This window comes from Drosophila simulans, chromosome 3R (genome assembly GCF_016746395.2).
Source record: "Drosophila simulans strain w501 chromosome 3R, Prin_Dsim_3.1, whole genome shotgun sequence".
Taxonomy (NCBI): domain Eukaryota; kingdom Metazoa; phylum Arthropoda; class Insecta; order Diptera; family Drosophilidae; genus Drosophila; species Drosophila simulans.
The window spans coordinates 18,895,696-18,906,989 of record NC_052523.2 but is presented as its reverse complement, the minus strand read 5'-3'; the positions used below and the strand labels follow the sequence as shown (position 1 = coordinate 18,906,989).

Genomic DNA, 11,294 nt, shown 5'->3' with positions numbered 1-11,294 from the left:
ATTGTATTAACTAAGATTTGTGAGTCCATCTCTCAGACGAGTCCCACACGATGCCATCGCTAAGTCAAGACTAGAATTATTTCATAGATTTTCGTAAACAAAGCGAAAAACTCCACATAGATGGCCACCTGGACGCAAAATGAGCCGACAGGTGTCACCAAGCGCAGGCGTTGGAATCTGGAAGGTAAATCTCAAAGCTTTAAGTGATACACGTTTATAATATGAAGATGTTCTCCCTTACAGATCGTGCCTCCTTGAACAAACTCAAGCATCACATTGCCGAGGAGGGATGCCCCCAGATGCAATACGATCTGGCCAAAGAGTTACTCGATAATGCCATAGGTGAGTGTAAGGATTTGCTGGAGAATTACAAAATAATGAAGATTGGTGTGTCTGCAGTAGAACCCAATCTTGCCAAAGGCAATCAGAACCAGAAGGCCGTCAACTGGCTGGTGAGTGCCGCACACAATGGACACGAGGATGCAGTCAAGCTGCTCCGCCAATGCTACAACGATGGCAGCGGTATTACGCCGGAGAATGCGGACGAAGTGCGTCGCTGCCTGGCCATGACGCCTGGCGAACGGGCGGCCAGAAAAGCAGCCCGGGAGCTTTTTGCCTGCCTATCAAATGGAAACGAGCATATAACGCCCAAGCAGCTGGAGCGAAAAATGCGGCGCATCTACAATCTGCAACGCAAGCGGCGTCGACGCAACGATGACCGCTCCTCGTCGAGCAGCGAAGGAGAACAGGAGCCGGAGTGCGAACCGCTCGAAGATGTGCCCACCATTGACCTAGCCAATGTGGAGCGACGCCGCCTCATCACCGAAGCTCACCTCGTTTCGGCAGCTTCCAATTACAGTGCCGGACAAATGCCCAGCGTTAATGATGCTCTCACATTATCCGTCCCGGATCCTAGGAGCTTGGACCATGTACCCTGCTTCTACCGCATGATCTTCCACCCGCTCATCTTCTTCACTCTGTTCTACCACCGGCTGCTTAACTTGATTGTGTCCATACCCAACGTCATCCCGCTGAGCGTCCGCTGCAGCGTGCTCGTTGCAATCTCTTGGTGGAGCAGCCGGCATATGCTGCCCCTGGTCAGCTATTACCTTAGTCTGGGGATCATGATCTGGGCTACGTGTAAGATGCTGAAGACCAAACAACAGTTCGTGGACTTCCGCATCTGGTCGGGACTGTTCCTGAGCTACGGGGATCATAACATCGAGGCGGACATTGCGGAGCAGCGCTTTTTACGCAACAATATGAAGCCGTACCTGTACTTCTTTTGTGCCTTCATTTGCAACCTGATCGTCTACCCGTTGGTCACAGACGCCTGGCTGCCACACTCGGAGCTGACTATAATCTCTGGAGCCTTGACCTTCATCACCATGTGCGTGTCCATGTACGCCTCCTCCCACCTATTGCCTGACTGGCTAGTTATCGTTTCCTTCGCCGTAAATGTTCTTGCCAAATATCCGTACGAAATGGACGAGGTTGTGTCCACGCGCTGGCGCTTTCTTGACCTACGCGTACCTACCTTCTCATCGTTTGTCATTGGCAATGGCATTGAATTCTGTTTGAATTGCCGCACTGCCTTGTATCTCTTTATTCCCGTGCTGCTAATTATGATGGCCAAGCGCTCCCGCTGGCATGGAGTCTACACATTCCTCATCCCGCACTGCGTTACGCTCAGTTGGCTGCAAGTGTGCATAGCCACCTCGCAGAGTTCCACCGTTTTTGGAGTGATGCGAGCAGCCCTCGGCTTGGCTGGAATCGTCCTGTTCCTCCCACTGTTTGGAATCGTGGCACTTCTGGTGCCTGTCTTCGTGGCCATCGACAGTTTGGGACTGGCCAGTGAGCAGCTTAGGTGGGGCAGCACAGCTCTCGCCTGCGGGCTGGTAGTGGTCCTGTCCTGCATTTTGGCGCTTAACCGAGCCACCCAGAAATACATCACAATGCTGCAGGTAAGGATTATATAGCAGTGTTTTCTTTTTATGTTAACGAATCCCCTTGCAGCTCATCATGGCGATCACAACAGCGTGCTTGTTGGTCTTCCCCTATATGACATCTAGTTTTAAGGATACGCCGCGCTTCAATGCCATGCCCAGAGTGGGTCTGCACTCACTTTCCGAGACGAATACTCTGCCCTGGGATCGCTTTCATGCACTTTGTGCTCAACCTGTCCACGAGCAGCCGAATAAGATAAAAGCCCAGCTGCGTTGCTCCCATCTGAATGGAATGCCCGTGATATGGGAGGGCAGCGTCACCAAAGTGGAAATCTCACGGGTGTCCAATTTTTTGGAGGATACCATTGCCAACTATCTGCCCGTGTGGCTGGGCAGAATTCTGCGCTGCTTGCATGGCGAGAATATATCGCAGCACTTCAAATGCGATCCCAAATTGGATGCGCAGTGCGAGGAGTGGCGGAGCGTGTTCAAGACATTCAATGCCCAGAGCGGTAGTTGCACACTGCAGCGTTGGAATCGCTACGAGTACGAGCTGCTGGTCAAGGTGGGCACCAAGAGGAGTGGCCGTCTACTGGGCCGTTCCACCACCACAGATGTTATTCTACGAGCTCACCATGACTTTGGGAACTTCACACGACTCCTAAGCGAGGGCGATGTTGTACTATTCTACGGAATCCTGCACAATTCTCGGCTTTTGGCTGACAATGTGCAGGTGAAGCTGAAAACTATCGAGTGTGTGGAGTGCCGGTCGCGGGATTTGGGTACGGCCAGCATCGAACGAGTGGTGGCTGCATCGCCCATGGATGCACGCCTCCAAGATTTGATGAGAGGCATCAAATATTTGTTGAACGCTTTGTTGAATCCTTTAATTACATTTAAGTAATTTTCATTAAATTTAAAGACTCGCAGGAGTATGAGTTCTTGGAATCTGCTCACCCCATTTTTTTAACCCAATATAATACATATGTATTAATTTAAAGTGAGAGGTATTTACGAAATTATATTTGTTGATTATGATAGTGTTGTAGGCAGCTTTTCAATTGGCGTTTTATTGGTTCTTAAAAATATATAAAGATCCTGATCACACGTTTTATTTTACTTTGTTTGTATTTAGTCAAACAAATTTTTGGAAGGTTACTCATCCACACCTTTGACATTCCATTTGCAAGAATCTCGAGTTTTGAGCGTATTTTGTGGAGATGTTAGCGAATATGGTGCTTCTAGGAAATCAACATTTTCCAAGAACTTTAACGAAGCAAACAACTCAACATCTGGGTCTAGTTTCAGTTCGATCTCCTGGTGCAGCTCACACGGCTCCATGCAGTTGAACTGCTCGGGTGCGTTGTTCAGGAACCGGACTCCCTCGAGCAGGAGCTTTCTATGAGCGGGATTATCCACTCCCAGCATTATCAGATCGCTGACGATAATTAGCTTGCAGCGTTCAATGCAGTCGTAGCCCCGATCCATGAATATATCAATGTACTTCTCCATGGTCAATAGCACCAACCAATCGCGCACAGCCCGTTGACACATCCTAGTTCTTCTATTCCAATCTGTAAATCTTCAAATTGAACACTTTAAACAACAGTTACGTTTGACAACTGGAAACCGTTACACTTTACCGGTTAGATATGACATTTTAAGCCATACGTACTCAATACATTTTTTTTTATTAACAGGCTGCTTTTCCTTACTCTAAACTAAATAACCAACTAAATATTTAAGCTTAAAATAAAAATTTTAAGTGAATTTTCAATGGTTATGCTTTTTATGAATCATGAGGGTACTAGAATTATTAGTTAGGCAACACCATAGTTATATTTATACATTAAGATTTCAAATTGTATTTCGGATCAAGCACCCCTGGCGACGCATCGATATTTTTCGATAACCTTATCGGGGCCAGTCGGGCAACGTCCATCACCAGCTGTCAGCAAAATTTATTTCTCTCCCCACACTTCGGTGCAAAGTGTATTTAAGTGGCCAGGCGGTCGGTGCTCGAGAACACACGCGTTTCACACACCTGAGAGGGCTGCAGTCGTCTGGACGGTCGCGAAAGTAGCAGATACCAAATAAGGAGAACACTTGTCACCATGATACCGACCATAACGAAGAAGTACCAGAACGTGGTGATTAGCACGGGCAACATCATCACCACAGAACTGGGACAGCGCAAATCGAACGAGGAGCTGTACGACGGCCTGAAGATAACGCTCCACACCGACTCGACTGCGGAGCGCGTGGCGGTGGAGAAGGAGATCGACGAGCTGCATGGCCGTGTGCAAAGGGCCACCCAGGAGCTGACCACCCGCTTGACGGAGAATGGACGGAATGAGATCAGTATCGGTGCCAAGATATTCCTCAATCGCCACTCCACAGAGTGTGTGAAACAGGCGGTGGAGGAGCTGCTCCACATACTCAGTGTGACGCACGTGGACAATGTGGTGTTGGCCTACCACCCGAATGCGGTTGCCACCGCAACGCCGGTGGCCACAACCAAACCGCCCTGTTCCGAGGACTCCACCGTCAGCAGGGCTACAAACTGGAGCCAGCGCAATGGAAAGGAAGGAGTGGCAGAGCTGAAGGAACTGTACCAAACACTGGAGCAATATGCCCTCAAGCAGCAGATCACCCAGCTGGGCATTGCCGATCTGGATGCGGCGACGCTGGAGGAGCTGCACAACAGCGCACAGGTGGCGCCCACAATTGCCCAGGTCAACCTGTCAACGTGCTGCGTGGTGCCACCAGAACTGCAGGAATTCTGCACCGCTCACGACATCCAGCTGAATACGCACAGCGATCCCGAGCTCCTGCTGCCCGTGGAGCAGTTCGACGGACTGGTCCCTGGCTACACAATCGACTGGACACTGCGCTACCAGGTGCATGTCCGCTGCCGGGGCGTTCTCACCGCCAAGGGCTACATCGTGGGCGCGTCGAGGTCGAGCGTTTAGTTTTTAGTAACTCCCACATACAGATGCTAGGCTATAGTTTTAATGTTTGTAATGTATGCTGTGTACAGTGGTGTACTTATTGTTTGTTATACAAAACCCCAATTGAGGGCTCGGAGCCGATCGATTCACTTTGCTGTAAACTATTTTAAAATACTTATTCTGAACATAAAGCGTTTCAAAAACGACAATTGGCAATTGGCTATTGTGTGTCACTGGCTTCCAGCTGCTGGGGGTTCTACGATTTGAGTCCCAACCGGTTTGAATGCCTCGGCTACAAATTAAGTATACGACCAGCTGGTGTAATTTATATGCTCTGGTCGCAGACGAGTACTCTTGGCGATTTCCTTGTTGTGGCTTGTCATTTGCCCCACTAATCGCTGTCTAGGCCTCCGCTTCTGTTGGACTCAAATCTAATTAAAGGCAGACGCGTCTCGCCCGACGACCCATCCAGATCACGTGGCTGACCCGCTCGCCTGTGTCGATACAACAAAAATTAAATAAAAATATAAAAAAAAAGAAGAAAAAAAATACCCCGCAGTTGATTAGAATATTGTATACAATGGCAGATATATTAAATATATAACTGGTGATTTAGATGGTATCAGCAATAGCAAGGGTGCAACAAGCAACCACCAGCCATAAATAAATCCAGCAACAATAAAATGGGAATAGAAACCAAAAATAAAAGTGTGGAATCTGTCCGGTTGAAATGAACTAATCAGCAGGGAAAATTTACAGCGACCGTATATACGACTCGAGTTAGTCAAGTTAAGATTCGAGATTTGAGTGGAGGCAGTTTGACGGCAAGGCCTTTAAGTGGGGCATTTAATTGACAAGTGGTGGAAGTTGGCAGACGAATGGTTTATAAATGAGCCTGGCCAGCAGCAGGAGGAAGGTGTGTAACTTGTGTGAGAAACGGAACGTGTAATTAGGGGCTAAAGTTCAAGAGCCATGTGCACGATTCAAATGTATGTATCTTAATAAATGTACTCGAAACACACACACAATAAATAGATGGATAGATGGGACTGTTGGGGCACTAGAATGACTTGTGTGTTTCCAAAATATGCCCAATAGAAAGAGAGAAAGAGCACGGAGAGATAGCTGGAGCTGACTCAATATTGGTTGTTTCCCGATCTTTACAGCTCCGCGCTCATTTCGTCACTTAATATGTGGATATCTGTACATGCGATACGATGACGCACTGGTCACCAAAATAAACATTGGCAACATGTTGCCCACAAAGCTGAAACATTGGAAAGAAGCCTCTGGAATACAATCAAACCGGCGGACATTATCTTGCCAACTGAGGAAATTCTATAGCTAGCGTAATCAGCTCGTTATCATTATTAGGCATTTTTTTCTTTTTTTTTGCCCATTTCTTAAGTCAAAATCGCATCCAAGTGCAGTGTCGTCTGATAAGCCGTGCGCCACACAGGGCGTATACGTAACGTATTGTGGGCATTATAAAATGCGACCCATCATTATGTTCCAGCTGACTTACTCACAATGATTTTGCACTTTAAGCAGTATGTATCGCACATTTATCTGGTTTCCGGAACTTTCCACAAGCCGCCATTAGAGAAACAAACAAATCGTATTACACCATAACAATTGTTGAGTCTTTATTAAGTTAATTGAATATTCTTTGTTTGAATGCTTCGTAGCCACATTATCCTTAACCATATCTAGTTGCCCGCACTTTTAGCTTCATATTTTGAGGACATCGTATATGTATGTATATTTTGGGCCATTAACACACCAAAAATGTACACAGGTAGTCGACGATAATGAGTTACATTTGATAAGTTTCATCTTCTATAGATATATCTAATTACAGGAATTATCTGCGTATGCGGAAAGACTCGTTCAATGCTTTTGGTTACATTTACATTTCGCATTTTAACAATTAGCTACAGCTACAATTGGATTGCATCGTAAAAACTAATCTCACTGAATCGCAATTCAAAATAATACTGTATAATTTCGCTCCATTCGAAAATCAAACGATATTTTCTTTTATTTTTATTTATTTTTTCTTCTGGGGACGGACGCTGTGTGTCTGACAATTGAAATCGTTTAATTGGCATTCCGAATTAACAAACTGAAACTGGCCACTCAGTTCGGAACTTGTTTACATTCGTTGTTGTTCGTTCGACCATTCCGGGTACCATTCGAATCGCATCGAATCGAATGGAATCGAGGCAATTGGGTGGCGTTAATACAAATCTGAAACCGGGCTGTGAACGCAAGGGGGTCGTCATCGGGTCAGTATCTTGGGGTATCTTTTGTGGTCAGAACTTAACTACGTTCGTTGCTGTTTGTCGAGCCCTAGGACTGGTAAACCATAGAGTAAAAAATGTATCAAAATCGCCCGCCTGACGCCATCACAAAAAACAGGAAAAAAACGTACAAAAATCGTTTGCTTTGGTCGTAGACATCTTAAATAGTTCGATATCTGTGTTCTGGACTCCAGTGTTGCACATTCTTTTAAAGTAAGTGTTCTCGTCTAGTTTCTCATAAGATTCAAAATGTATACTTTTCACGACCGGCGACTCCAATCTAAATTCGACTTGTCGTCCAATGGAAATAAACTTTAATTGGGACATTATGAGCTTGACACTGAAAACTGCTGCTTTGTCTACCGATTCACAACAGATACATATATATGTACGTGTATCTGAAGAATTTCATCTAATTTACTTATGGTATTTCCTATTGAGAGAGTACAGAGTAGACTAGTTATTTATAGACACATACGGCTTTGCACATTGAGATAGCCACGTTAATAGTATGGTTTCCAAGTGGGCCAACAGTTGAGTAGATTGTGGAAGTGGGGTATAGGATTATCAAGTGTGGGAATCTCGGCGAGACAATTGCTGAGTGAAGTATATTGGGTTATGGGCTTGGAAATATCGCATTGCTACAATTAATAAACACAAACAATTGAGTTTCAATTTGCAGTTGCCTATAATTTTTGCTTTTTTTCAACATTTAGTTGTGCCAATATATTTTTAAAAAATATCTTCCGGTTTCGTTATCATTTTTGTTGCGGTGATTTTTGTTTACATACTAAGCAATTGATTACAGCTAAATTATTTGTTTAATCCGATGGAATTGCAATTATTAAGAACACACACACATGAAAGACATCAAGAGTGACACTTAAAATGCGTATTGACATCTGTTCTTTGAGTTTCGCCATCGATTTGATTTGATTTGGTTTTGTGTTCCGTATTTATCGATTTAACATTTAGATCAAAAAATGTGCCCCTAAAAATGCCACAAAAATACAATCAAAACATTTGTTTACTAAACTACAATACATACAATAAAATACATTGATGCATAATATTTATATAACATTCATACATACTACTTATGTACGGGCGTAACCTTCAATACTCTAGAACAACTAACAACAATCTTTTTTTGTTTAGTCCGATTCGTGTGTGTGTTTGTTTGCCTGGGTAATGTTGAATGTATAACTATTGAAAATATAATACCATTTCAATTACAATTTCATCAGTTTGCCATTGCAGCATACATAAGTAATTCAGTCTAATTCTGGAATTGGTCAACGATCATTGCCCTGGACAGGGTGGAAGGATTTGGGAATGGTGATTGGATGAACCCAAAAACGAAAGCACAACTAAATCTAACAAGAATCGGAACGGCTGATACGATAATACCGGCTTGCCGAAAAATCGCAAAAGATTCGAAAACATAATCAATGGTGTATCAACCAAGTTATTTGCCTACTTTCGGGCACCTAAATCTTAAGTTCCTAAATCTCTACAGATCTTCTTGCCACCACTAACAGTATAGCGTGCCTCATTCCTTCGATGCTTCTCCAATTCCAGTGGGATTTGAGTCCGATTGCTCAGATCAAATGCGACTTCCGATTGGAGTGTTCGATGGCCGCCAGCAGCTCATGCTTCTTCCGGACGTACAGACGGCCCTTCTTCCAGGGATTCTGCAGTTGCAGCGGTTTGAAGTCATCTCGCAGGCAGCGTTCCCGTGCTCCAATCACCGCCACCAGGCAAAAGTTCTCTAGCATCTCGGGTCCATAGATGGGGCCATTGTTCCCCTTGAGAACCACGGCCATGTTAAGTTGCTTCACCACCAGGTTAATCACTTCGCGGGCAGTCGTCTTCGGAGTTACATGAATCTTTAAGCTGGTTCCACTGGCCAGACCCGTACTGTAGGCGGTATAGACTTGAATGATCCCCGATGTCTGCTCTGCGTTGAGACTGGAACAGCTGGCGGAATCCTCTTCGCTGCTCTGCCGGGACAAGCTCTTCATCGAAGAGGCCTTCGATGTACTGGCCACCGGCTCCTCACCTCCAACAGCTCGTAGCTCAGCTAACGTGCTTTTCAAGTAGGGTCCACCTTCGCGCAGGTTTGCACTAGATGCTGCCTTTGTCGCTGGCTTCAGGGGCTTGTGTTCCAAATCCGTTGCGAAAGCTCCGTTGCCGCTTCTCAAGGAAACACTGGATCCAGCCAGATATGGAGCTGAGCTAGAGCTGTGTACCGTAATCAAGGGATTGGTATGAGATGCGATATTAGAGCTGGTTCGTTTGCGTTGCGCAGCTACCGCTTGCGAGTGGCGCAGTGCATCCGCCAGAGTGTCGTCGGAACGAGAAGGCGGAATGGCAAACACACTGTTTGTGCTATTTCCATCTGAGGCTGAGTCCACGGCAGAGTAGAAGCTCCGGGACGTGTAGGTGGAGCTCATGGAGTCGCCACTGTTCTTTCTAAATGATACTTCAGAGCAAATTGATCCCGCATATTCGCTGATGTTGGAAACTTGTAAGAGTTGCTGTTGCTGCGATTGCTGCTGCGGCTGCTGCTGCTGTGTAGGAACTTGATTGGTTGCAGGTTCCACTGGCGTGATAGCACTCAGTTCCAGATTCTGTTCAGACTTAGAGTGCTCCGGCTTGTTCTGCGATTGATCTTCACTAGTTCCCGGACCGGGCCAACTGCCTCTTCCCTGGCCAGTCTTGGAGAACTTGCTCTCTCGGATGGGCAGCTGCAGCAGCTGTTTGTTCGCGGAACCTCCTGCCGATGTCGCTACCGATTCATCCTGTCTTTGCTGTGCAAAGTCCAGAATTTCTCGCATAGCCAACGAGGGTTGAGCGTTTTTGTTTCGCGCATATGCCACCACATCCATTAGCCATCGTACACTTTTCCACACAATGGTTAGACTCGCACTGAGCTCCTGTAGCGTGGCCAAGCGTTCCTTGGCCGCCTGCAGTTCACTGCTGGAGAATGCCTCGCGAAGCGAATGTGTGGCCAGTGCAGTGTCCAATTCAAGGATGCAAGATAAACGGGCGTACTTCTGAATGATGGCCGGTTGATAAGTGCGCAGGTGAATCATCTCAAAGGCCTGGATACTCAAGCTAGCCAAGTCATCCCGCTGAAGCAGTAACTCAGACTGACCGGGCACGGCGCATGAGGACTCAGCGGATGGACACACCACGAGAAAGCTAATGTCCGGACTATGCTCAATCACCTCCACGTCGTACAGGCGGTGGGTGGTTGCATCAGCGATTTTGATGTTCATGCTGGCAAACAGTTTGTGCATTGCATTGGTGAGATCGTAAAGAAATAGGCGTTGCACCTCCGTAGTAGCTGTTCCTCCAGAGGCTGCATCTCCTCCTTGAGCGCTGAAGTCCAACGGCAGGCGTAGAGGATCGCTACTGCAACGGTGGAGCACCTGCCACTCCTCGGCCGTTATATGACTGTTTTCGCGCACCTTGCAGTGGGGCAAGACATTCGGCGTTTTCACGGGCACTACCACCTGAATCTGGTCCATGGAGCATTGCATCTTTAGGTAGCCCAGGTAAAGACCGGGCTCCAAACGCTGCAGCGCCGCCTGTTGATAGTGCAATTGATCTCCAATCGAGGAGATGAGCAGCTCGTTAATGGTGTAGTCCTCGTGTAGAGCACCTAGCTTCTTTTGCAACTTGCTGACTGGAACCCATCTGGAGTTTAGGATGGAGACGGCCTTTTGGCTCTTTACCGACTGCACACAGGTTAGGACAACAGTGCCCTGAGCATCCCGCAGTGGTTTATAGTAAAGCTGGCCCAAATCCGTAATGCCCAGTGCCGATTGCATCTGACAGACCGCCGATAGAAGCTTGGTGCGGAAGTGAACAGCGGATGTAAGATTGCGCTCCATATCCGAACGAAGGGACTTAACATCCTCCCAGGTGCAGGCCACTTTCATAAGCCAGTAGTAGTCCATGTGCAGAGCACTCGGATAGGATTCATCCACCTCGATGACCGGTGGAAAGTCTTCGCTGGTGACCAGCACTTTATCATCGCAATGAATAATACAAGAGAAGTAAATGCCGCTGTTTGAAGAAATAAA

The 11,294-nt window shown here is 46.6% G+C and overlaps 4 protein-coding genes across 10 annotated transcripts in view; 2 read left to right on the top strand and 2 right to left on the bottom strand.

Annotated features, from left to right (window-relative positions):
* The first annotated feature begins 22 nt into the window (after window positions 1-22).
* LOC6729140 (wolframin) lies at window positions 23-3,053 on the top strand. 2 transcript variants are annotated; one of them, XM_016174919.3, is made up of 4 exons: window positions 23-184; window positions 244-342; window positions 403-1,964; window positions 2,017-3,053. In XM_016174919.3, the coding sequence occupies exons 1-4, from the start codon at window positions 121-123 to the stop codon at window positions 2,848-2,850; spliced, it is 2,559 nt and encodes an 852-aa protein (XP_016035791.1). In that variant the 5' UTR covers window positions 23-120; the 3' UTR covers window positions 2,851-3,053. The 2 variants fall into 2 exon arrangements, with proteins under 2 accessions (XP_016035791.1, XP_002104461.1); XM_002104425.4 differs by having other exon boundaries at window positions 24-184; window positions 400-1,964.
* Window positions 3,054-3,055: 2 nt separating this feature from the next.
* LOC6729139 (sterile alpha motif domain-containing protein 5) lies at window positions 3,056-3,611 on the bottom strand. Its single transcript, XM_002104424.4, has one exon. The coding sequence runs from the start codon at window positions 3,498-3,500 to the stop codon at window positions 3,102-3,104; it is 399 nt and encodes a 132-aa protein (XP_002104460.3). The 5' UTR covers window positions 3,501-3,611; the 3' UTR covers window positions 3,056-3,101.
* A 251-nt stretch (window positions 3,612-3,862) lies between these two features.
* LOC6729138 (glutamate--cysteine ligase regulatory subunit) lies at window positions 3,863-5,106 on the top strand. Its single transcript, XM_002104423.4, has one exon. It carries the CDS (start codon window positions 4,061-4,063, stop codon window positions 4,916-4,918), a length of 858 nt encoding a protein of 285 aa, XP_002104459.1. The 5' UTR covers window positions 3,863-4,060; the 3' UTR covers window positions 4,919-5,106.
* A 1,412-nt stretch (window positions 5,107-6,518) lies between these two features.
* The window catches only part of LOC6729137, a 43,675-nt gene continuing 38,899 nt past the window's right edge, over window positions 6,519-11,294 (bottom strand). For all 6 annotated transcript variants that reach the window (XM_039295156.2, XM_016177299.3, XM_039295157.2 and 3 more), the window contains one exon: window positions 6,519-11,277. In XM_039295156.2, coding sequence (XP_039151090.1) covers window positions 8,802-11,277 — 2,476 coding nt within the window. In that variant the 3' untranslated portion in view covers window positions 6,519-8,801. The remainder of the gene's footprint in view (window positions 11,278-11,294) is intronic.

Coding starts and splice junctions, on each gene's coding strand:
- LOC6729140 (XM_002104425.4), top strand. CDS start 121: ATGGCCACCTGGACGCAAAATGAGCCGACAGGTGTCACCAAGCGCAGG. Junction 185..243: donor CAGGCGTTGGAATCTGGAAG/GTAAATCTCAAA, acceptor TCTCCCTTACAG/ATCGTGCCTCCTTGAACAAA. Junction 1,965..2,016: donor AATACATCACAATGCTGCAG/GTAAGGATTATA, acceptor ATCCCCTTGCAG/CTCATCATGGCGATCACAAC.
- LOC6729139 (XM_002104424.4), bottom strand. CDS start 3,500: ATGTGTCAACGGGCTGTGCGCGATTGGTTGGTGCTATTGACCATGGAG.
- LOC6729138 (XM_002104423.4), top strand. CDS start 4,061: ATGATACCGACCATAACGAAGAAGTACCAGAACGTGGTGATTAGCACG.